At 38.0% G+C, this 27517-nt stretch overlaps 1 protein-coding gene across 1 annotated transcript in view; it reads left to right on the top strand.

The window, feature by feature from the left end:
* The first annotated feature begins 15828 nt into the window (after positions 1–15828).
* LOC128739578 (zinc finger CCCH domain-containing protein 18-like) overlaps positions 15829–27517 on the top strand; it is a 46747-nt gene continuing 35058 nt past the window's right edge. The window contains exons 1-8 of the mRNA XM_053835072.1: positions 15829–15899; positions 21570–21675; positions 21742–21838; positions 21902–22353; positions 22410–22832; positions 22920–23056; positions 23333–23482; positions 23559–23747. Of these exons, the coding sequence (XP_053691047.1) occupies positions 15829–15899; positions 21570–21675; positions 21742–21838; positions 21902–22353; positions 22410–22832; positions 22920–23056; positions 23333–23482; positions 23559–23747 (1625 nt within the window). The remainder of the gene's footprint in view (positions 15900–21569; positions 21676–21741; positions 21839–21901; positions 22354–22409; positions 22833–22919; positions 23057–23332; positions 23483–23558; positions 23748–27517) is intronic.

The following is a 27517-nucleotide window of genomic DNA, read 5'->3' as shown; positions in this document are numbered from 1 at the left end:
GAGGAGATATCAAACCGCAAAGCGACGAACCTGAAATCAGCGCGAGAAGCCATAGGCAATTCAATCAAATTACGCCAACCAAAGCTAAAGTAATCATAAACCAAATCTGGGATTTGAGTTTTTGTTCACTACTCGGTTGTTGTATTGAGAATTTAAAGTTGAGTTCAATGCTTTACATCGATCCATTTTGGTTGGTTGAATTGTTACAAATTTGAATAAACTATTTGTTCATAAATTAATACAAAGCTTCGCATAGCAGCAAAACACATAAAGTTTGTAAATAAATTAAAGTAGAACAAAGAATGAATTGACATTTCATTCCGGTTGGAGAAAAGTTATGTACTGTGACACAAGTTTATCTTTTCCCCCAACCAATGCCGTCCCGGATCCAGGGACATGGTAAACTAGCAAACAGGCAATCCTTGGCAAAGTTATCAAAGGAAATTAAATGCTTCCTTTGATTTCCACCTTGATTACCGCGATGAAGTAGTAGTGGCGGCTGTGGTGCATCGTTCCAACAGAGACCAAGCTGTAAACCAAGTACCACGCCAAGAACAGCCAGCCAGCCAGCCAGCTTCATCCCGTCGTCTGAAAGTATCCAACACCAACAACAACGGCCAACGAAAGCCAACCGTACCTATAGCTAGTGCGGAGCTACGAGCGATCATTATCATTTAGATTGAGTTTGTGGTCCATCCCAGTAGTGGCTCTATCGTGGATGACCACAAACCAAAACGTGAAATATGCGGTTTGGGTACAATTTTAAAATATATGGAGAGTGTCCGGAAGCAAAACGATGTTCAGAAAAAAATATCTTTTATCAATATTTGGGCAATATACCTATAATATATTTCAGAGAAAACAAAACTGTTTTAGTTTTTTTGTAATACATCTACAAATTTATATTATCAGTTTGAATCAGTGTTTACAACCGAAACATAATAAACTCATTTGGTAATAATTAAACGGTAATGTATGAACTGATTGCAAACAATCCTGAAAATTTAGCACTAATTAGCTACAACAGCCTAATTTCTTAAAATTCTATGTGGGTGTCCAATTAAATTTGGTTAATTAGTCAATGGAAGAGCGTCTCCTGACAAAAGGACTAGGTTTCGGCAGCTAATCTCTCTGCTTCTATGAATTTGCATAGTTGGAAAAAATTTGTACAACCAGAAAAAATACGGTGTTGACTGAAAATACGGAACGTAATGGTAGCCAACAAAATGTTACTTCAAAAATCTGCCTCCGGAGGCTTTTGGCTGACGAAAGTAATTTTAAATCAAGTTGTTTCATACTTATTCGACGTAAATTTCATGATGGCATATCCGTCACAAGGACTGGTGAAACTTGTCAAGCCAACCGAACCTCCAATGTTTCGTTTTCAAGATATTTTTTACTAAACCAGAAAATCTACCAGTACCTACAGATAAGCGTACGTCTATCTACGATGTAGCCCTGCAGACTACACTGTTAGTGAATGTAATAGCAACAGACAACCAACAAAAGAGAATATGGTATGTCAGTCAATTAACGGAAACATGACGGCTTACCATCATCTATGGCGAAGTGATGATTTTTTTTTTCAAAATTGTTGCAATGAAATTTATCAACGTCGCTCGCTCGAATTTATACATTTTTTTTGTAGGATTGCAGATTTTAACTAGTCAATAATAGTTAAACGACGATGTTCACTTGATTTTTTGCTAGACCAACAACCAGATGTGATATTGAATTGTTTCGTCTAAAAAATGCTCAAATTACAAATTGGCTAAAACAACAAGATTTATGGTCTGGCGGAAAATAAACAGTACAGCCGCTTTGAGGCGCACACAAACTAGCTATGTTATTCGAGCACAGCTATGGTTTTTGCAAGTATGGTGGAGCGAATGTGCCCGTCATTTTGGTACATAAATATTTATGAGGTTATAAAACCCTTCACTGGGTGTCGTACGTCAGACACTTTTTTGTTTTACTCTTTAGGTACATTTATCGAGAGCAAAGGCAAAGTTCATTAAGAATTATACAGAAAAGGGAATTTTTCACATCACGAGGGTCCCATCAACACTTTTCCAAGAGGGTTTCTACAATTAAATTAAATTAAAACCATTTAAAAAAAAAAATTAAACAACCATGCGTCCGCTTTTAATTAGAACTGATGGAGACGCGTTGTTCATTACAGTTATTCTTTGTTTGTGAACTAACAAACAGATGAGATTCTAAATTAAGAAAAAATTTTTGGACTATCATAATCTGAAACAACGAAGCAATTCGTAAAAGTTTGAACGTACTTCGTCGAAAAAAACCCGTCTTCATACAATCTGATTAACGGAACACTTCCTAACGAATAAGTGCACCATATTCTGCTCTCGACGAGCAGCTGCCGACATCATGAAATTCTTAAAAACATACTTAATAGCTTTGACCGCTTCTCGCAACTTAACTGGTAGCAAAAGTTTTCCGATCTATCCGATATCCATCCGTCCTGAGTAACGCACCTAGCAGTGAAAGCACCGCACCGTGCGTCAGTCTATTCTCGGGTCGGAACCATTGTGGGACTGAAATCCTAATTCCAAGAACACAGATCGATTTGCGGTGCTTGACAAAGTTTATCTTCATCTCTTAACTTTCATCAATAAACTAGGTAGGTACCTAGTACCATGCGCGCGTTGCACGAGAATACGCTGCTGGGGCTGAATTTGTTTGCACTGTCTAAACATTTCAAATCAAGGTTAACTCCGGCAGGGCTGCGGAGTTGATTTCTTGTGTCAACAAAAGTTTAAAGTTCGTAAAGTAGTTACAAAGCGATGAAGCTGTTTGTAGGTTTAAAAAATGTTCTTCAGTATCAATACTTTTCAATATTCAGTACTGATACTGAGGAAAATCTCACGTCAACGTAACGATCGAAAAATAAAGAAATGATTCGAGTTTCCACCATAACAGGTACGGCCTATATTTTTCAAAATATGGCAAATTGCTGCTCTTAATTAATGTTTGAGATTCTGCTCATTATCGGGGATCAAAATTCAGCTAATTCTACCATAAGCGTACGTTTGTTTGAACTCATGATTATCATAATGCAAGTTTGTTGTTTCGATGCTTTACAATGTTGCACGAAAAGTGGCGTCCCAACGTGTTTTCTCTTTTTCGTTCCCTTATTCGTGAGCTCCAGCTGCTAATGATGCCACATCCACGGATTTATCCATGTATTACTTCTATGGATTTATGAATTTTTTGCGGACCTACGAATCAAGTGCTGGTATCTACGAAACTTTGCGAAAAATGGTCGAAAATTTCGTTCAATTACAAAACTCACGAAAAGCAGAATTTTATTCTTTAAGAGCCGATATGAGTTCTTCTGAGAGAAAAGTTTCGGACTGATAGAATTCTTCGCTATTATATGCGTTCTTGGCATAATATTCTTCACTTTCAGGTTTTAGTTCTCTGACTGCAATACATTCATTACATTAAAAGTAATGCTGAATAGTTTTCTGCTTGGGATACGGGAAAAGGGCGAAATATATTCATTTCTATTTTTTTGCGCAATTTGAGAGTTCTTAGTATGGTTTCTGTCGTGCGACAGAACTTCGAAATGCTTTTCTACTGTTAAGTTTTCTACTGTTATTTTAACAAAGTACTGCTTAACATTCAAGCCTTCAGAAAACACAACAAAAAGGTAATTACAAGATGACTAAAATACGAAGAAAGGATAACGAAGAAAAGACGAAACGATGGCGTAAAGATAACAAACATATAATGCAAATTTTACGAAAAATAATAAAAAGGCTAAATTCGATGAAAAGTTGACGAAAGGCGACGTACCACGAAAATTTTTTTTTTTGTAAAGTGAAGGAGCGTTTGGTGAGAAGAGAAGAACTATAAACTGGATTAAACTGGAAATTTCAATATGATGTCAAAATATATTGGGTCGTTCAATGGCAGGTGGGACTTCAACCCATACTCTCTCTGTTGGTACCCGAGTGTTTATGCAATTAAACTACCGCCGCACCCTTCTATTAGATAGCCACTGATCTAATTTTGTCCCTCTAGTTTTAATTCCATTTTCTTTGCAAGTTGGGTATTTTTATCTCTGCGACCATTTGTTTGAACTATTGTGATATATCTCCATTTTATTTTCGCTATATTGTCAAGATGACGCACCACTATCAGAAGCGATCTTCGTTGTTTGACTAATAGCATTTGTCCAGGCCGGTGATGCACTTCGGATGGACTGCATTACTGCGCTGGGATATGATCTCCAAATAACAGCCGTCTGTCGAAGAACCTTAATTTTTTTATTAAGAATTGCCGGACATTGGCATAACAGTTGTTCCGAGTCGACATATATCATCTTAAAGTTTTCCCATAAGCTTCAGATGATAGCGATTCGGACAATGTCCTTTTATGAGACCAGCATAAATGCTTAGATTTTTCTTCGAAAGATCCAGGATTTTGCGAGTCATTGAAATGTTTGGACAGATAAACCGTTTTGACCACCTAGCATTGAAAGTATTATTCCAATTAGATTCCACTTTAATACATTTCCATGCTTTTAACTCCATTTTTAAAGAAGAACCAGATAAGCCATAGAAGGGCTCAGGTCCTACGAATTAATGAGATGATCTGAGTCTTGCGAGCGCATCAGCTCTTTCATTTCCATCGATTCCACAGTGACCTGGGACCCAGTACAAATTGACTTGGTTACGACAAGGCAATTTTTGGAGTGATTGAACACATTCCCAGACATGTTTAGATGTGCATGTCGCCGAGTGTTTAGAACTGCTTGGCTGTCGGAAAAGAAGCATATATTTGAATTTCTATAGTTCCTGTGCAAGTAACCATTCCATACTGCTAGCTCCCATCTGCCACACTGCAGCTTATAATAATAGAAGGGGCGGCGGTAGTTTAATTGCATTAAACACTCGGGTACCAATCTCTCGCCAAACTCTCCTTCGCTTTACAAAAATGTTTACGGTGAACCGCGACAGAGTCAGAGGGACCATTCAATAATGACGTCCATTGCTTATGGGGGGAGGGGGGTGGCAATTTTGTTACTGGTTGTGACAAAGGGGGGGAGGGGGTCTAGGCAAATGTGACATCCGCCGAAGAAAATTTTATTTTCATCAAGAGGTTGCAAAAATTTGTTTCTCAGTCATTCATCACTCAGCGATTTATCTTCAGACATCGTCGAAACAAATAAATGAAACTGATTCTCTCCTACCTTTGCTTCACTCAAGAAGCGACTTGTTTGATTGGTTGAACAGAATCTTTCAATTGAAACTGGTAATTGTTCCAACTGACGGCGCTTGACAGTCAGGCACAATTACAAAATTACATACAAGCAAGCAATTCGATACAAAAATCTGTAAAAAAGCAGCAAAAGTCTACTTGCCGGGTAGAGAAAGTTAACAAAACAAACGTGGAATCTTTTTATAGTTTCGTTAAAAAGATAACTCTAAGATCAGTTTATCCGGAAAAATCTCGAAATTTAAATTTCTGTTTTTCGAGAAAATACTCGACTGTTATTTTCTATGTTTTTTTAATCATAGTCTAACTCTTAAAAGATTAAGCTATTTTTATAAACCGGTTTTTGTTTTCAACACGCTTTTCTTATTTATTTCGGGTTTGTGTGACGTCCAAAGGGGGGGGGGGGGGGGGGGGTGGGGGGGGAGGGGAGGTTGAGTTTAACCTCCCCGACAAGAAGACGTTTGAAAAGTTTCAAAAAATTGACAAAATATATAAAATAGATGACAGAAAAACGACGAAAAATTAGTAAAAAGACATTATTTCTGTACCTAAAATTAAAAAACAAGAATTATTTCTGTGGTGCCGATAGACGAAGAAATGGCAAGAAGTGACGAAATGAGAATAACAACAAAAAATGGCAAAACGGCAGCAACCTTTACCTATAAAAATGGATTTCTGTCTGTCTGTCCGTATGTTCCTTATAGAATCGAAAATTACTGAACCGATCGGCGTGATTTGCGTATAGGGGGTTTTGGGGCCAGGGAAGGTTCTTATGATGGCTAGAGACCCCTCCCTCCACTAAGAGGGGGGGCTCCCAAACAAATGAAATACAAATTTCTGCATAACTCGAGAAGTAATCAAGCAATTGGAACCAAATGCATGTGGGTTAGAGTGTCCCAAAATAGCACTATGTCAGAAAATCCGGGGGCTCACCCCTCAAATGATAGCTTAGGGTGTCACTATAAAACTTTTATATGACGTCAACATTGGTTGCCGCGTTTTAGGGGTCGCACATTTGAGTTTTATGAAAAAATGGCATTTTTCAGGAGTAAATTCAAAATAATATTTTTAGAAATGTTATAATAGATGAAACAAGGTACCTAACTATTTTTTTCACAATCAATGGGATCTCATACATTCATAAAAAAATTATGGTGGCATGTCTGGAGTCATATTTGGTTACAAAAATTTATTGAATTTGTCAAAAATTTAAAATTTTCGAAATTTCATTTAAATAAACGTCAAAACAGGGTATCGAACACTATCTCAGAGTAACGTACCTATACTGTATAGATGGGAAATTTTATGACGAACAACTTTGCCGAAGAAAGTATAAACGTATCTTCAAATCTCGCTGAGGTATTCACGTTTTTCTGAAGGCGGGACCAAACATATTTTCGTAATTTTCAAATTTTAGTAGTTCCACGTCAAAAAGGTAAATGATAAAACTTGAAGTATGTCTTTCAAACGTTACCTACGTGTTGGATAGGAAGAAATATGCACCTTCCACAGAATTTGGCACCATTTAGGCTCAAGAATCACTTTAAAAAAGGGCGTATTTATTTTAATAGGTACTATGTTTGAAAAATTGTATCTCTCGAAACTAGGGTTGCTGCAAAATGATGCCTAAGCGTGAGTTGTAGAAAATTGATTTTTCAAACTGAAAAAATAAACACTGAAATTTTTTTTGACCCTTTTTGTACTATCAGTAGATGGTAGAATCAGCAAGGTGTATTCAGGCAAATATTAATTCTAGTTGCTAACATGGTAATATAACGCGGATAACATATGAAAACGGCACGTTTATAATAAAAATATAAAATATTTTAAACTTTTTTTTAAATATCCTAAATACGGCTGCATTTAGAAGCTAATTACAACACAAGTGAACGTGAACGTTTAGAAGCTAATTACGACAACACGTGTTGTCAAGCACATATGAAGTTGTTCTAAAATTCAAATTACATATATGTATAACGAGAAATATAAGAATAGTAATAAGAAATATAATAAAAATCTTAGGTTACAAAATATTCATAAAAGGCGTTGTTCTACAAAATCCTTTGATAAATGTTGCTCCATTTCAGAAAAAGTCTCAAAATGTATCAAATCACCACTATTTTTCCAAAAATAAATCGAGGTTACCATTTCCTGAATAGTTTAATTTTACATTTTTTCCTGACTTTGGAGCATAGTGAATTTTTTTTCAGTCTTTATTTTTTCATGTTTAAAATTCATTTTTCAAAAACTCACGCTTAGGCTTCATTATGGAGCAAACCTAGTTTCAGGAGATACAATTTCTCAAACATAGCACCTATTAAAATAAATACGCCCTTTTTAGAAGTGATACTTGAGCCTAAATGGTGCCAAATTTTTTGGAAGGTGCATGTTTCCTCTTATCAAAAACGTAAGTGACGTTTAGAGTAAACAGTTCAAGTTTTTTCATTTACCTCTTGCACCTGAAACTGCTAAAATTTGAAAATTACAGAAATGTGATTTGTTCCGCCTTCAGAAAACGGTGAATATCTCAGCGAGATTTAAAGAGACATCCTTACTTTCTTCGGCAAAGTTGTTCGTCATAAAATTTCCCATCTATACAGTATAGCTACGTTGCTCTAAGACACTGTTTGATACCCTGTTTTGACGTTTATTTAAATGAAATTTCGAAAATTTTAAATTTTTGACAAATTCAATAAATTTTTGTAACCAAATATGACTCCAGACATGCCACCATAACTTTTTTATGGATGTATTAGGTCCCAATGATTGTGAAAAAAATAGTTAGGTACCTTGTTTCATCTATTATAACATTTCTAAAAATATTTTTTTGAATTTACTCCTGAAAAATGCCATTTTTCCATAAAACTCAAATGTGCGACCCCTAAATCGCGGCAACCAATGTTGACGTCATATAAAAGTTTTGTTGTGACACCCTAAGCTATCATTTGAGGGGTGAGCCCCCGGGTTTTCTGACATAGTGCTATTTTGGGACACTCTAATGTGGGTGTTTTAGCATGCAAAAATTTCTTCTATGATGAATTGAGACCCCACCCCTTTATTGGAATGGAATCTTGACCCCTCTTCCCTTTAGGAGTGGGGGCTTCCACACAAATGAAATACAAATTTCCTTTAATCTCGAGAATTAATCAAGCAAATGGAACCAAATTTGGTATGTGGGGGTTTTAGGTGGCAAGAATTTTTTTTATGAATTAGGACCCCTCCCCTGTTCAGGAGGGGAGGCTCCCATACAAATGAAATACGAATTTGCTTATAACTTGAGAACTAATCAAGTAAATGGAACCAAATTTGGCATTTGGGGGATTTTGTAGTCTTGAATTTATTTTACGATAGTTAGAGACCTCTCACCCTGTGGTAGCGGGATAAGGACTGTCATACCAGTAAAACATGTTTTTTTTGCGTTACTCAAAAACTAATCGAACTCGAGAAATTCGCGTTCTCTTCTATAAAATATTAGTCAATAATAAGACCACAAAAACTATCTATAGAAACACTAGATCATTCAGGGCGAGACGACCGCGAGTGTTGCCGGTGACCTGCCATCGGAAGCGCCGGCTACTAGGGGGGGGGGGGGTGTCAATTCCCCCGCAGAAATCACCACTGTCTAGGTTTTTTTGTTTTCCTAGGTCTACTGACCTCTATTATTTTCCTTCAGTTGGGTCCAAACGAGCGATAGCGAGTAAGGAGAGAATCACCCCTGCGGAATGGTACTTTCCACGAAAGTTTTCCTTGAAATGGTACATTCATATTTGTTTCTTCGACCTTGTGTATCCGGTATTGGCTATTGAGAGTGTTTTAAACAGCTTTGAACATGGTAAAACCATAAGGTAGAACATATTTGTATCTGGCAAAAAAATTTGTTAAAAGCTTTTCACAGAAAATATTTCTTGCATTTTCAAGAATTATAAGTTTTGGAAACAGACAATGTCCGAGAAAATAAAAAAAGTATGAAGGTCTGTGCCTAAGCGCACGTACGCTGCGCTAACGTAGAACTACGAATGTAGATGCAATTCGATTCGCTGGACATTTTTCAGATGTTCCACAGTTTGTTACGCAAATTTATAACTTTATTCGATGAGGTCGAGATTATATTTTCCAAATGCCTGCATCGTGTGTATCAGTTTCTTCTAACTTTCTATAAAGGATTAAACCACCAAGTCACAATCACACATCCTTTGGTCTTTGGTAATTGGCGGTGATACCAAACTTTGTAGATTTTTGGGTGGATTGTAGCACCAGGTAACTTTAGATAACTGGCTAGAAACTACACACCAGTTGACAATCGATATAGTTTAAAAGCTTGCAAAGAATTTCATGGCTAGTCTTTAAATAAACATTGAAAAATTGTGCCTCATATCACATGCTAGAATATTCCATCTACCACGTTTTTATTCAAGACTTCAGTTTAGATTTAGAAGATATTTTTATAGTATATCGATATAATCAGTTAAAGAGGAGAGGTAGGTGCGTTGTTTTCTTCAACGGTTTACTTTCAGCGCATCAACTTTGTCTAGATTTCATGTTCAAATGACAAGATCGATCGAAGGGTAGGGATCGTTGACGGGATAGTTTTAAACATTTACACAATTGTTTACTTCCAAGACATCGAATTCGTTTAGGTTCAATGTTTAAATAATAACATCGATCAAAAAGCGGGGGTAGTTTCGAATTTTTACAAAATTGTTTACCTTCAGGATTTCAATTTTGTCCAGGTTTGCTGATAATGAACAATTCCTGTTTTGTTGGAAAGCAAGGGTTCGGTTACTTTTTTTTTTGGAAACGAAGTAAACGAAACCGCAAGTGTATAAGATTGTCGTACCGGGTCTGGGAAGCAAAAGAGTGCTTCCATGTGATTGACTGATTCGTTTATTTATGCATTTATGCATTTTTGCATTTTTATGCATTTTTTCAATAGTAATACGACAAATTATTGCTATACAGGCCGGACTCGATTATCCGGGGATTCGATTATCCGGGTTTTTAGAATCGATTATCCGGGTGAAAAAAAATTTTTTTTTTCATTGATTTATTTTAAACCCTAATGTTATAGTTTTCATGCTACATGATGATTCCAACTTGACAAGTATTGATTCACCTCCCTAAAGCTACAAAATTCCTTTCTTATACCCCTTTTACCGGCGAACAAAACAAAAATAAATCCTACGATGATGGAATCAATTTTTTACTTAAAAATCATCATCATCATCATCATCATCATCATCATCATCATCATCAGCATCATCATCGTAATCATCAGAAAAAAAATTCCAAAAAAGGAATTTTTTGACTTTAAGGGAGATTAATAAAAAAACATTTATAATACCTAAATATTGAAAACCATAACATACAAAAAATAATATTGTACAAAAAAAATCATCATTGGAAAAAATCGTAAGAAAGGAATTTTCTGACTTTTGGGAAGATAGATCAATAATAAATATAACATTTCTGATACCTAAAAGTTAGAAAACTTGACATACCAAAAAAAATTTGTACCAAAAATGATGATTCGATTATCCGGGCTGAAAATAAAAATGATCACCCGGATAATCGAGTCCGGGCTGTATTTATCAATTTTTAGAAAAAATTCTGATCGATTGTTGTAAATATCTTTAAAATCCATTGAAAAATGGCTGAGGTATAAGCGTGCAAATCGTAAACACTTTTCGTTACATGCTCATTTCTCGAACTTCTAAAGTGCACCCCAATATAGAAAACAAAAACGTAGTTCTACGCTAAAAAAATTCTTAAAGCTTCCTTAGAAAATATGGGTCATGAATTTTTTTAAACATTATTTTACTTCACAAGTCTATTAACTATGCCAATATCCCAAGCAACAATATGAGTTTTATTGCGCTCTTATTGCGGTTTTCATGACCAATTCTGGTCATAAAAGCCATCATAAGAGTGTAATAAAACCCAAATTGTTGCTTGGGATGAATATAAAATTTTATGAAATTCTGGCGCCTTTCGGCCCAAACTTGTGAGATAATTTTTAAAACAATACCCATAAAGCGGTTCACCTCTCAAGTAACAATGTGAGTTTTATTACACTCTTATCGCGGTTCTTAAAACCAATGTTCCATCATAAAAGCCATACTAAGTGTGTAATAAAGCCCAAATTGTTATTTGACCTGTTACATAGATTCGCACAATGTAAGTTATACGTTATATGTTATACGAGTTATACGTTTTATGAGAATCATAACTTTGTATAAGTGAAAAAATCAACAAGATGGAAATCTCCAACAAAAAAAAATGATTTTTTAAAAAATGTTCGAGGCTCAAAGTATTAGGGTTTGCTTAGAATTATTATATTTCTTATTCAATTACACACTGAACTCTCTATGAAGTTCAATTATATATGTGAATTGGATTCGCAGGCCATATTTTGAAATTGTGTTTCATTTAAAATTTCTGCAATTCCATAAAAAAGTATTATTGTTACAAAAGTATTGTCTAAAAGTATACACCGTCTTTATTTAAATTTTGTTCGGAATATTTCAAACCCCTGTTTTTTTGTTTTTTCTGGGCTCATCTTTTCTTCAGTCTTCATGTTTTTCAAACTTTCTTTTCTTCAAAAACCAGTCACGTAATTTTCAGTTTTTAAAATACAATTTGTTGAGGAAATAAAATTTGGAGATAGCAATGGAGACGAATGGTGGTTTATTTTTAATTACAACGAAACGGTTGTTTCCAGCCAAGAAACTATTTTTTCTGGTTCATATTTGCCAAAACTATTGTTTTGTACTAATTTGCAGTGCAAAATAAACCGTGCGCGCAATGCACAACCTTTAATTTTTATCCAATTATTCTTTGAAAAACAATGAAAACATATGATGTGCACTTTCGTTCGTAAATGCATATAGAATTTACATCAACGTTGTTGACATACTTTCGTATGCGGGAAACATTGTTCGCCCTGTGCAATGGCATTAAGATTGAAAGTCTTTCCGCATTGGAGAAGCTATCGGAGCAGCAAAACAGATGCGCTTCAATCGACAAAAAATAGCATACATATTATGGACGATGGGATGGAAAAAACGCTGAATATATCGAGCATAACAAAGAGTTTTCTCGCTTTACTAGTTGTGAGCGAGGCACCTCGCAACAGCAGCAGCAGCAGCAGCCTGCAGTGATAGCACCCTGTGAACAAACAAAAACTTTTGCTTCGCCGGTTCATCGTCTAACCCCTCACTGCGGAGTGAAATCTGATAATAAACTTGCTCCTCTGTTGTTGGTGGTTGGGATTGAACTAGAAAACCAGTGAAAATTTTTCCACGACGATTAGTACTTACAATCATTTCAGCATGAAATATTCCGAGCGATAAGAGGCATGCTTTTTTTTTGGGAAATTATTTAAAGCTTTTCGATAGATTGGAGTTGAGCTACGGAAAGTTTGTTCGGACAGCAAGTTGTGCTCAAACATTAGTTTTATTTTCTATTCATTAAAAGTTAATATTTGCCATCTTTTCTGTAATCAATAATAATGGACGATAACCATAGATTGCGTCAATATACAACGTGAGTGTGTATGTTCAAGAGTAAAATTATTTTTCTTTACGAATATTGAATAATTCGAAACCAAATCAGATTCAATTACAAGGCGCGTGCTGCTCAAATATACTGCTCGATTGTAATCGATTTTAATATGCATATTAATTGCGATGCAACAGAGCGAATACGGGACGGTCTCTTAATTATTTTCGTTAAATCCTCTTGTTTCCAGGTCCTGTTGTCTAGTATAATAATAACAATAACAACATGTATCGACCAAATGATTTTTGATTTTAAATCAGTAGAGCTTACCATTGTTGTTGCTGTGTTACGAATCGGATCGAATATTTTTTAAATCTTTTATAATTTATTCATTCACATTTACCCTTTGTTTTAAAATGTGATGTTCCTGAATGTGCAGACTCCAACATTTATAAATGTGCAATATTTCTATTCTATTATTAAGGATCTCGTACTATTATTTCACTTTTCCCACCATTAAATCCCTTTTCGATCGAACACCAAATTTTATGATTCTATCCCAATGATTCTGCTCCTCTGCTCGAGTATTGTAACAATTTAACAAATCCTGTACCGTTCTAGCAACACCAACCGCCGATGCGTTCTAGCACACCGGTTGTCCACGTCATCGTTCATCATCACCGGCCTTAACTGATCCCTCTGAACCGTCCATCCTTTTTCTCTTGCAGTGCGGGAAACCGAGAGACGATCAACCGCTTGCAAAGAGACACAGGCAGCGTCGTTGAGTGAACAAGCAGGAGAGCAAGCAAGCAAGCAAGCAAGCGCGTAAATAAAAACAGACAAAAACCCGCGAACAGCTGGCGCGCCAGAACAGGTGCTGCTGGTGTGTGTTCGCGGTTGTGTTAGGGGTGCTAGTTAGGATTACCCAATTGCCAGTTGAAGCCAAATAAGAAAGCGCATTTCTGCCAAGTCTGCCGTTGTCGAGGGGCGCTCCGGTTCACCTAACCCGTGGCTCGGAACCGTGTCCGAAACTGGCCGTAGAACATGAACCATGGCAAAACTGCGTCATTACAGGTGTTGTTGCGTTCCAGTTCCATTTGGGTTACCATTTAGACACCGTTACATAACACACACTAACTAACGTGCTAGTTTGCAACTTAATTTTTTGGTTACAAAAAAAAATCACAAAGTCATGTGTTTGTTGCTTTTAACTTTTTTTGGTTCCGATGCGCATTCTGGTTATGAGAGAGAAGCTTTTCTTTTAATTTTACCGTGTTTTCATTGTTCTTTCTAATAGCTATAGCATTTTGGCATGGATGCCATCGGCGCAACGAGAAAATGTTCTTTTTTATGTTTCTGGTTTGCGGTTACATGATTTGTTGATTCATTGCTTTTGTTTCGTTGTTGGGGGATAATGTCCGCTGCAGTAACACATTTTGCTGAGCCGAAACCGAAACACGTGTGCGTGTGTGTGTTCACAATTTAATACTGCCAAGCGCGCAATGCCGATGGGAAGTCAGCTCCTGATACAGCTTAGATCTATGTCACATATTATGCATGTTTAGTTTTAAGCGGTTACATGTTTGATTTGCTTTGCTGAATGAATTTTTTTGTTTGGTTTTGGTTTACGGCTTGCAATGCTGCTCACCATTTCGAACTTCTATTTGCGTGTTTTAACGGGAAACTAGCAGTTATTAACTTTTCATCGTAGATCTCAATTTCGGAAGCAGTTTTTGGGCCCAAAAGCGGGGTTATGTTTATAGAAATGTATTCACTGCATTCTTCTTACCAATCTGGACACAGCGAATATATTTGCCCGAAACAAAATTTTTGTTGCAAACAACAAAATTGCTTTTGAAATTTGCAGAATCGATGACGACTAATTCCACCTCAAACTTTATGGGTGATTAATTATCGACATATTTCAATCATTTCATATACGATTTGTAAATGCACAATAGAGTGTTCAGAGCTTTGACAAAAACTGGAAAGTTGAAAGTGGAATCACGTAACATAAAAATTCTAAATATTTCTAGTCATTTGGATCTGAATTTTAGCTTAATCGGTTTTCACAACTTCTAACAGAATAACAGAAACTGTTAATAGAATAGCAAATGGTGTAAAAAGAATTTCGGTTGAAGAATTCATGCTATTGTTTTGGGCATTATTTTAAATGAAATTCCCTTTTTACGATATGATTTTAATAATTTCTCGCAATGAATTGAAAATTATAATGCTAATTTCAATAAATGAAAATGAAAGTTTTCGGTGCAAAATCTTTTTTTTTTCAACCCTTACAATGAAGAATTTTGATTAGATTCTTTGGTTCTTTCTATAATTTGGATTTTTTTGGTAAAAGACGGCTGTTAGAACACCACATCCGATCTTTGTCATTATTTTGAAATGCAAGTAGACACAATATTATCATTGAGCGAAAAGTATAAAAACGTTTATGATAAGGATGCTGAGCCAGTAGCTGCTACAGGCCGGGGTCGAGCATTTTGCTGACTTCAAACAGAATGACAAACTAGGTCAATGATGTGCGGACCATAAAAAAGTGCCGATCAATTTCTTCCGGAGCTAAAGTCCAGGTTCACATTATGTTGAAACAGGACGCGCCATGTAGGGGCGCTACATGCCCCCTCCCTTATAGAGCTGCAAGTTATCTCAAAAGCAGATTACGAGCAGCCGCTAACGTAGGTTAAATAGGGGACCACCGTGGAAATATTCGTTTTCTCTGCTACTATTAAATATTAGCAGTAAAGAAAACAAATATTTCCGCGGTGGTTTGTTATTGATTTGTTTTTCTCCTTCTTCAATTCTTTTTATATAGAATGCATAGAATAACCTGTTTCTGCTGAGATTTTTACTGGTGATCATTCGTTTGTCAAAGAGGACTCGGTGATCTTGTAACTACGGAGCCTTGGAGGGACTCTGTAGCCACAAGGTTACCGAGTCTGCTTTGACAAATGAATGGTCGTGGGATCGAATCTTAGTACAATCAGGCCATTCGATGTTAAAGTGACCTATTTACAGGGCAAAAATGACTCTTATAGTAAAATGCACTGATTAGCTGTGCCAGGGATGTCTATAATTGGGGATAGCACTGTCATGTGGAATGAGCTGGGTAAAATAGAGGAAGCATTGAAGGAAGGGTACCCAATTACATACAAGCACGCATAAAATTCAATAAGCATATTGCTCACTCAATAGCGATTACAGCGATTAAAAGCGACTAAAAATAAATGCAGTGCGGGTTATACAGCAAACACCCGGGTGATATCACAATAGATCAACGAATACTGGTCGCAGTGATGAGCCCATACAGGGAAAAAAACTACGAAGCCTCTCTAGAAAATCTCTAGAAAAAATTAAGACAATTAGTCGGTGTTAAGTCAGACCGGACCAAGTCGTTAAATTATAAAAAAAATAGTTACTGACAGCAAACGATTAAGAATTTCCCAAGCTACATTTTACTCTAATCAGTTTATATGAATGTTGCAAACAGCCAAAGATATGAGATGATTTCGGACGATTGGTAACTACAAATAATACAGAGTAGCAAACTTTAATTTCGTTTTTCTTGAAATCAGAATTTTGTAACTTGGTTCGCTCTGACTTAACACCGCCCAATAAGTTATAAAATGAAATGAAGATAACGGCAAAATCACGAAAAAGTTGCTAATAAAAAATTTGGAACAACTTGGTTAAAAATATTGGGGCGATTGACGGTTCGGCGGTTAAAGCCCCGTAACCAAAAAAAAAAAAAATGATAAAAAATATTAAATGAAAAATAACTTTGCCATATTTTGCCAAAATGGCTCGTATTATATTAAATTTTACAAAATTTGAATCACCTTTGAGTTAACATATAATGTTGTCAATAGTAAAAACAAGAAAACAAAAACAAAAAAAAATAAAAATCTTATTCTTGTTTTGTTGGAAGAAGTGTAGAGAAAAGTTTTTTAGCCTCTGAAATTTGAAAACAAAACAAAACTCGAGAAAAAAGAAGAACAAGAAGACAAATTTACAATTTTTTGTACTACATACGGTTACAAAGTGTTGTTTTATATAGTGCCTCGATTCAGCTTCGTTCTAGCGACAAGCCGCACCATTTGCTGCATGGAATATTGTGCAATTCTCGTTAAGAGACCGAGACGGAGAAACAGAGAGTGAGCGAGTGGGGTAGAGAGAGAGAGAGCGTATGAAAATGAGGAAGATTGAGGAAGAGAGGAAGAGACAGAAATTGAGATAGATATAGATAGAGAGATAGATCTAGAGTGAAAGAGACAGAGATTGAGAGAGATAGAGAGAGACAGTGCGAGGAAGAGAGACAGAGAGAGAGAGAGAGAGAGCGAGGGTAAGAGACCACGAAAGTGAGAGAGATAGAATGATCGCAAGGGATGAAACGAGGAAGCGATAGAGTGAGTGAGAGAAACATAGCGAGTGAGTGAAGAAGAGATATAGAGAGAGTGAGAAAACATAGAGATAGATAGAGAAACATAGAGAGAGAACCATAGACAGACAGAGAAGGACAAGGAGACAGATAGAGAGATAAGGAGAGAGAGAGAGAAGAAAATCTATTTAGAGAGGGAGAGAGGAGAGATAGAGGGAGGAAGAGAGATAGAGAGAGAAGCGGAGATAGAGAGCGAAGAGAGTTAGAGATAGAGATAAGAGTTAGAGAGTTAGAGATAAGGATATATAGAGAGAAGGAGAGTTATAGAAGAAGAGATAGAGACAGAAGGAAAGTTATAGAAGAAGAGATAGAGATAGAAGGAGAGTTATAGATGAACTGATAGAGACAGAAGGAGTGATCGAGAGAGGAAAGGAGAGATAGATAGATAGAGAGAGAGAATGAGAGAAGGAGAGAAAGATACGTTAGTTAAAAGATAAGCACATTTATTAACGGAATATGCCTTAAATTTATCAGTTCCTAATCCTAATATTAAGTCTGAATCACGTAAAATGTATGTAACGAAACAGGTGAGATCTCATATATACAAATTTCGCTTTTATGTGGCTAAAAAGTGTTTAGTAGGATGTATATTGAAAGAGAGGACACTGAGTTTTTGCAATATGTTATTATACAAAGAAAAGGCAATATTTCTGTCAAATTTTCGTGTGCTGCAGAGCATATTTCTTTTTATGATGTACTTAAAGACGTTTAAAAAAGTACGAAAATTGAAACGCGAAACTGTTTGTGTTCTAGATTTCAACTCCGCTTGTTTCATTTTTCGACCCATCGTTCAAAAGCCATGGAAAGTAGCCGGATACGAAAGTAATTGTATAATTTCAGGCATTTCCCGGGATTGCATTTCAAGCATTTTTCATCTATTCATTCAAAGGAGAAGGGTAATCGAAATAGTCTACAAGTAACCTGAAAGTAACCTTTGTTATACCATTTTATTTGTCATTTGAGTTAGAATTCGATAAGTTTTCGGAACATAATTCAACTCTTGTTAACGTTATGTCATATATTATCAATGCGTATTTAATATACTATGCATATGCATTTAATATTACTGAATAGCTTAGTGGAAAATGTGTCTGTCTAACGAAAGCAATAAAAAATTGTATGCAAAGTTATTGATCAATTATTGAGATTTGAGGAGGAACGCTACTCTGGAAAGTTGAAAAAAGAAATCGATTTTAAAAAAGCCCGCCATTTCGATTATTTTTCGAATTTTCAATTCTCACTAGGAAACAATTTAGGTATTCACCTTATGTTTCGAAATCATCATTCAAATCCGTTGATACTCCGTTGATTTAGAAGTTTTTAACTAATTTGTTACTAGTAACCCCTTAAACGGGATAACTTGCAACAAGCAATATTTTTTGGAAATTGAACGAATTTAAAGATTTGTATGAGTTCCTTTTGACTTGAATATGTAAATGATAATCCGACTTGCGATTTTTAATGCTTTTGCTATGAATATACGCATAAATGCCCTATGTCACGTTGGTGAAAAATTTTTATGAGGCCCGTAACGGAAATTACACAAATAACTTTTTATATTATTCATGCAGTTGCTATTCATTGTCTGGATCCGATAGAGCTGCCTTTTAAGGACCATTCACATATTACGTAACGCACTTAGGGAAGCCGGAGATGTGTAACAACGCATTACACGTCGTATATCCATTATGCAAAATCGCGTCATGAAGTGGAGCAGGAGAGTTAAAAATCATCGATATCTCGGCTACGTAATATATGAGTGATCATAACGTTACGAGTGTTCGTAATTAGACACTGTCATATTACTGGTTGATTCTCTCAGTGAGGTTATTGTCATTTTGGCCTCTTCTATGGCCATTTTCAGTATATCCAGAGAAAAACTGGCATATTTCCGACTTACCGAAAGTATCTTACACTCTTCAGGAGTGCTTTAGTATTGTTTGATGCAAAATTAAATGATAACGGACCTCTTAAAGGTAACGGAACACAGATTTTTATATCTACCAGCTGTTGCAAGTTACCCCGTTTAAGTACTTGTTTTAGGAATAACGTGGTAACAAGTAAGATAAACAAAACTAGTCATCATAAATCAATTACTGTGTTTCCTTATTGTTCATTTGACTATAAAAAATGTATGTTAGGCTTCTTTTATTTGAAGTGCCTGTGGGCGACACAAAGGTTTTACTGACGAAAAATTGACTATGAATTTGACACCATCTTGTGGGATTTTTTAAAAATCACCAAAACAGCAGAAAATCAACATAACAGTGTCTAAGGCTTCTTTGAAGTGTTAACAACAGGTTTCAGTGACTGATATAGATTAAAAATTTAAGTAACAGATCAAAAAGTTACTGTACTTGGATCGATATAGCGTTGTTGCAAGTTACCCCGTTTGACGGTACCAGTTTTTTTGACATTTCATTTTTTTAATTTTTTTTAGCTCTCAGTTGGCGATTTTTGGTGAAAAATCAGCTGCTTTTTGAAAAAATGTATTTTAGTACTTTTTCGGATTTTTAAAAACCGATACGTAACAATTTATACATTGACCTAAAGTTTCAAATTCATCATTAAAATCCGTGCTCCGATATTTCATTGCTTCCCGGCATGTACCGCCAGCAAGGCACTGTGTCTCCCCTTAAAGATCTATACTTCTCTGAAATATTCTTAATGAATGTTATGCCTTAAAGCTTAACCGCTGCTATACTAAACTTACGCTGCTATGACAAATCTATCTTTAACATTGTCAAGTCAAGCGGCTATCTTTGTTATCAATGCGTCATCCAAGAAACAAATCCAATTACGTGTACAGATGATGTACTGTGTTATAATTTGGTATCATCGATCTGTCTGATTTATTTTATTTTGATTTGATTTAATTGCTTGTAACTCAATATAGCTTATTAACAATTATTACAGTGCCTCTAATACATGTGAAACCAGCTGAAGATAAATAGATGTGTATTTATGGACTGGCATAAGCCAGTTGGTTTGCAAATAATATTTATAAAATGACAGTTTTAACCTATGAAGTCTTAGTGGAAACATTTTTATTCTTTTCTATGGATGTAAAATCAACTAGTGAGTTGATAAATTATGCAGTTCAGTATTATTGAATAACATATTGTTGTGAAGTAGGAGAATGAAGTGAGCAATGCATTCAAGTGATTACTTTCCTAACACTGTTGTTGTTGCAGAACTCGCAAGTGTGAAGGGCTGTATAAATGAGTGCGAGGTTAGCAATACTAGCTTGTGCCAATATGTAATAAAGTTTAGGAACTGTTAATCCACGAAGTACCTCTAGTACTAGAAACTGAACCAATATGAAACAGAATTTTAATTGATTTTACGGGACACGAATCGTCAAATGTAGAAGCGTTCCGGGAGCTGACTCTCCAAAGGGCCCAACGTAGCGATACGCTAAAGTGTACACAAAACTAGACCAGCACCAACTCTGCAGTTTGCTCTGGCACGAATAAGAACTGATTGTATTTTTCTTGTTCTCTTCATTTTTTTGTCTCATTTCTTGTTTTAATTTTTTTCATCGCATATCTACTTCTCAAAATGGCGTGCCTTCACCGTCGTTGCTCTAGTCTCGACTCTTCTCGCAAGCGAAAAGTTCACTTACTGAAACTTCACAGACACAGTTTGGCCACCAGTTACACCAAGTAAATAACTGTTTTACCGGAGCTTTTGCAAGTTCCACCAAAGAACAAACCGCTTTGTGCTAGACCCGTTTGATGAAGTTCCAACAAGTCAAAAGCCATCCCATCCACTAACATATGTTTATCAAGTACACGTCCACATGTTTGTACATATACGATAGATGCGCCTGCTGGCACTGAATCACCTTCCTAATCACCAATCAGTGAAGTTCTGGATTGCTTTGTTTTCGGGCTTCCGTGCCATCTCTAGTTGCATCCTCTGTTCAATCAAACAGCAGAATCGAAAACAGTGACTACAGATTGGTCGACTTTCTCTACATTTTAATTAAAAAAGAACATCTGAGTCTTCAAGACAATTAAAAAAGTTAACCTTCTGAAGTCTCTATAAGGTAAACTAAAGGGAATCCTAATTTGTCCCAAGACCCTGTTGCTAGCATGCCCACAACTGCAATGTGAATGCTTACCCACTAGTACCTAACCGCCTGTTTAGCTGTTTTGTTTATCACTATTAGATTACCATACCAATCATAGATGGCACCCCGTTCGCACTTTCCATTATAGATTATAATAAACCGCTTCTTTCCTAGTGCGCTTGCTGTGTAGTACCTAATTTAACCGGCGCCGCTTAGCATGCCACGCTCTTTGCTCGTACACTTGTCAGTTTAGTTATGCTTCTCTTCTTCTTTCTTCGATCTGTTTGCTTGCAGGACCATGACGGCAATATGCTTCGTCTGCAATCTGCCGATTATGTCTCACCAAGTGGGACTGGTTTGGCAGGGAGGCAATGGCTGGGACGATCTCGTTCGCGAGCAGGTTGGTGTTCATTACTGCATTGGTTGGTAAAAATTTTCATTGTTGTTTAATTTCGCACCGAATTAGGTCGAAGAATCCACCGTTCGGCAGCGACTTGGCGGACGCAGGGACTCGGCAGCTCAGATCAGTGGAGCGTCACCTCCTAGTACTTCTCCGCCGCCTGGTAACTTTTCTAGTGACGTTCTTTTCTTTGTTACTTGTTCATTAACCTACTTTGACTTCACAGGGGCACAACGTCGTCGCCGCAGTTCACTTGCGCAGCTGACCGACATTCTGCGCGAATGGAGCGGTGGTGGTTCGAAACGTCAGAAAGCTCCGCTCAATCGACGCGAAACACTAGCCGATCTTGCTCGAAGCTTGCCATGGAGCAAAGCAAACACCGGTGATAACAATAACACGATCACCGGGCACGCTCCTCCGTTGCGCAAAAGACGTGAATCTAGTGCCGATTCCGGTGTAAAAAGTATGTCCTATCGAAAGGATTCCTATGTGTCGGACTTTCGAGAGTATCGAGAACGTGAAAGGGAGCGAGATCGCGAGCAAGAGCGTCAGCGTGAGCGAGAACGCGAGCGCGAAAGAGAGCGTGAGAGGGAACGCGAACGCGAAAGAGAACGCGAACGAGAACGTGAGCGAGATCGTGAAGAATATTCTGGTTACAATGCGGATGGATACCGAAATGTAGGTTATTTTGAACTGCTTTCTTTGGATGATACTCTAATTGCTGTACATTTTAGGGTTCTCGTCGCAACTCCAACGACTCAAGTCGAGATCGTTCCTCCCGACGGGACTCCATCATTGGAGGAACAGCCACCCCACCGCCACCTAAAGTTGTAGGAGTCCAGCGCAAACCGCAAGGCCGCAAAGATTCGCTAGTAGTGATGGAGATGCCCAACTTTCGACAGGAGCAGCGCCCCTCCACCAGTTCGACGGCTTCCGACTCCGGGCCCCTATTCGTTGCGATCGCCCAAATGGATTCCGCCTGTCAGTCCATCATGCCCCCGACCATTATAATGAGCTCAGTAACGCCCCCGGCCACCAGTCCCACCGCACAGAAGGGTCGTCGCGATTCGACGACCCAGTGCGGCACGAAAATATCCCGACGTGATTCCCGTGTAAGTCCTGAACGTGCCCAGCGGCTTTTGAAGCTGCAAAGACAAGTAAATGTCCCCAACCAAATGTTGTAGTGTCCGATCATCACCCCATCCAATGAACATGCTCGGTTCCACTCTCTCTGTTTGTTCTAGGCCACTGCCTACGATGAAAGTTGCCTGCCGCCCGGTGGTTGGAGTCGCCGTAGTTCCCAGCCAGCGCTCAGTCCGGACGGGGAAGGCCCCGAGAGGCAGGCACGACGGGATAGCCTTAGTCCGGACAGTGCATCAAGGTAAATAGATCGCTTCAGTAAACAAATACGTTTAATCTTCGATCAACATTCTGACAAATATTGAAACCGGTGGAGCATTTGTATTCAGGTCGCGTACCAATAATTAATTTCGTCATAATCATTAGCGTTCTACCGAATACCACCCGATTACAGCGCGGATTGAAATCATTTCCATGTTTACTGAAGCGACCGAACGCTGTGTAGTACCCGTTTCACGCAAAACCATCGATTACCGCCACCAAGAATTGGATAACCATCAATCAATTCACCTTTCAGAGGCCGCCGCGATTCACGCACGCACCTGTCACCGGATCGCAGTCATGAACGGGAGGGCAGCCCACGTCGCAGCCGTCGCCTGCGAAGACAATCATCGTCCGCTGCTCGACAGCCCCGTTCACCGGAATCGAGCAGTTGCTGCTCGTCTAGGTAGGTTAAAGCTTCCGTCCCGCAAGCTTGTGCGTTCATACGATAAGCTTTCCAATCCTTTACCGTATTATTGTAGAGATGCGAGCCCATGCGCACGACCACCGCCACTGCCAACGGAGAGTGCGGCACGTCCGTCCATTCGCCGCCAGTCGACGACGGAGGAAATCCTGATAGCACGTGGCTTTCGTCGCCAGAGCACCACCGAGGAGATGATTCGCTGTCGGAACTTTCGCCGCCAAAGCTCGCAGAGTGATGACACCTGTCGGTAAGTAGTTACATACATACATGAATATTTGTTTGGAAGGTTGCCTTTCGTTACGCTTAAAGCACGGTGGAGACGCATGGTAAGTGATTAGTTTATCAATGTACCGTGCTCCTTGCAGAGAAAACACAATGATGGTTTTAGAGTCACGCAAAAAAAGAATTAAGATTTTTACACCTGTGTGCAAAATAATAGCAGTGAAATCCTCATATTTTTAAAAAATCGTTTATATTTTTTCTACTTTATCATGTACACGAACGCTACCTATATGACGTTGTATGCTAGTAGCATACGATCTCTAACTAAATGTACTCGACTGTCGTACTGCCATCATTGAGCATATGGATCGTTTTGTTTGTCTACCTGTTTTTCCTGTGTTGTGCTAAAATAATAGCAGTGCTCACAGTTTCACTAGAATTTTCAACAGAATTATAAAATAACCGTTGAAACAAACCATTTAAGGTATAAATATTATCTATTTACATTTAACAAAAGTATGTTCATTTTTAGTATATACGTATAATCAGCCAAAATGGGTCGTCTAAACGTTGCTGAAAGGAATTGTGGACTAAAACATATTCATAATTAAACAACAGATGATTATCAAATACATAAATTCCCACATTGTAATTTTTTTATAAACTCTAATGCTAAACTCACCACTGCTATCATTTTGCACACAGGTGTATGTATTTTTGCTTTGAGTTTAATCGTGAAAACCGAATCTGTTCTTGTTTTTCATATATACGTTTTTACTTTCCATGCAAAAAGCCTACTAAAATAAAGCAAAAATCAAAAGCAAAATTGTGTTGACAAATTTTAGAAATTATATTCCACTATTGTTTCGTTCTAGCAGCGTAAACACTCCGTACACTCCGTACACTCATTTTGCGAGTTCTTTAGGCTATAAAACCCACAGATGATTGACTTTAACAAAAAGTTTTTACTCAGGTTCACCAAATTTTTTTGCCACTTGATTTTTAGAGCCAATATTGAAGAGTGGGGGCGGAGACAAAAGCTTTAAAATTAATTTGCAATGGCCTTATTACACAACCTTATTTCACATCAATTAGTTGGTTACAATTTGGACCACCAATTACGTCGATGTATCTGAAAGATTCGGAATATTTTGCTATACATACGACTGTAGATGATACCAATGCAATGGAATCAAAACTAGTAGACGTTTAAGAGCAGATTATCATAAACTGTTGAACCAAACATTAAGATATCATTGAGGTTAAAACACGCATCATTAATTTGTGGGATTTTAAAAGCAGTTTTTATGCTCAAAATAACAATCATGTTCATGAACTTCTCACTGTTCTCACTTCGTTATTTGCGTCTGTCAGAACACAATCACAAATTTTCGTGAACATCTTGAATGTCTTTCTAAGCTCTAAGTCATTGTCCAGTCCCTTCGAACACTAGCTGACCATTTTCTGAATTCTTCCAGATTCTCTGCTGGAAATGGGTTTCGCTACTCTTTCGTCGGGCATTCTGGCCACGTGCCCAGCCCATCACAGCCTGCCACATTATACTATCTTCAATATGTCAGCTTATTTGTATACTTGATACATGCGCCTGCGCTACACTTCGTTTGCCATTTTGTCACCATGTATTGATTGCAGAATTTTACGCTAAAAACCCCAAGTTCTCGTCGGTCAGCTTCTTTTAACGTCCATGATTCAAATCCATACGGGGCCACCGGGAGGATTACTGTTCTGTAGAGCACCAGTTTTGTGCTAATTTCCAAACGGGACTTCAGCTGGCTACATAATCCGTAGAAAACCCGATTCGCAGCTGTAATTCTTCGTTTCACTTCGCGGCTTACATCGTTGTCATATGTCACGAGCGTTCCGAGGTATAAGAATCTCTCAATTACTTCATATCGTTCCCCATCCAGCTCCACCTCGACACCAACACCTTTTGGACTCCCACGTTCCCTACCAGCAAACATACACGTCATTTCGGCAGTGTTATTGGTAAGTCCCAATCTCGCTGCTTCCGTTCCGCTGCCGTTCCGCTTCCGTTTAAAAGACCTACAGGCCTCTTCTACTGCTCTACGGTTGGTTCCGATGATATCGACATCATCCGCAAAATCTAGAAGCATGTGAGATTTCGTGATGATAGTCCCGTTTCTTTCCACGTTTGCTCTCCGTATTGCACCTTCCATGGCAATGTTGAATAGCAGGTTAGAGCGTGCATCCCCTTGCTTCATTCCATCCAACGTTCCGGAAGCGGCTGTGGTTTTACCCGCTATTCTGAGGCATGATTTTGAATAAGTTTAACTAGTTTCGTCGGAAAACTTTGTTCTAACATTATCTGCCACAGCTCATTTCGTTGAAGTCTACAAACAGATGATGAGTCTGCAAGTTGTACTCTATTAACTGATGCAGGGTAATCATCTGATGTATCGTGGAGCGAACCTTACGAAAACCAGCTTGGTACTCACCGACGAAAGACTCCACTACCGGTCTTGGTCTGCAGAACAGGATAGGAAAAAGCACCTTATAGGAAGAATTGTGCACTGTAATGCCTCGATAGTTTTCATACTCAAGTTTCTTTCGGATCCTGACAATGATCTGGTGAATTGCTTCGTACAGCCGCTCGCTCCGCGCTATCCTTCCCAGCAGCCTACCCGTTTTTATCGTCTTGTACGAAACCAAGATTCCGAACGTGATATTTACACGAACAATGTCCTGTCACAAGAGCGGTAAGCGTGCTGAGATTTCTCTTATTGAGACTCAGCAACTTTTGAGTAATCTTAGTACTCGACGTTATACATTTTTAGATTGTTTGAGCGATTGTACGGCCATCCAATTGGCCATGACTGTTAGGCTCTCCCATTGCTTCAGCTCACCCTTCAGAGTTGGAGCCACCTCGTCTGTCGACTTACTACGAGTCGGCGTGTTGAGGATAGACGAGGAACAGGGCTAGGCGTTCCCTATTCTCCTATTCTTCTCTCTACCTCCTTCGTTTTTTTGTTTTTCGGCAGAGAGAGCTCGGTAAGCAATGGTCCACTGCATCAGTGACCGGTTTGATGCAGCAAGGGCTGTGGAGGGCGCCCTAGTACTCCACAGGCTCCGTTGCGGCAGAGAATTTATAGAACATCCTCCACCATTCATCCCTCGGCACGGGTCGCGTCACAGCTTGGATTAGGGATTTATCCATTCAAGTCTTTACGTAATAGCAATGGATAAAGGCTATTAAAACCACGCTCCTTTTAGGGGCTTTGGACCCTCTGCTTTGGTTATTAGTAGTCTTACCTTCTACAAAGAATTCGCATGAGTGCCTCCTTCCTTGTCCGCAAACGACCCTAGTTTCCACCGGTTGTCCGGAGGCTGTGGACCTCCGTGTAATCTATTTCATAGCTGCATGTATAAAATAGACTGCGAGGTTCTGGAGCGTACTATTCAACCAGTTACCATTTGCCATCCGTGAGTTCTTTTTTCCGCAGCTCTAGTGTCTCTGTACCTTTCTCTGTTTTGAAGTACAGCCGAAGTGAGCACGCAACTCCTGGCCACATTCTTCTCATTCGTCATTCTCTGGCATTCGGCATCAAATCAGTTGTTACAATATACTAGATAATAGATTTTCTAAACAATTTTTCAAATAATTGGGCAATGTCTGACTAGAAATTCTCTCTCTGTGGCTGGTTGGAACAAGCACTGCTAATATCAAAATATACATCAACGGCTTAATGCAATTCCCGAATCAACGAAAGTTAAAGTAAAATTAATTGTACTATAACTAATCTATAATACAACTTG

The sequence above is a fragment of the Sabethes cyaneus genome, chromosome 3, assembly GCF_943734655.1.
Source record: "Sabethes cyaneus chromosome 3, idSabCyanKW18_F2, whole genome shotgun sequence".
In the NCBI taxonomy this organism is placed as follows: Eukaryota; Metazoa; Arthropoda; class Insecta; order Diptera; family Culicidae; genus Sabethes; species Sabethes cyaneus.
Note: the sequence above shows the minus strand (reverse complement) of the source record. Positions and strands in the feature narration are given on the sequence as shown.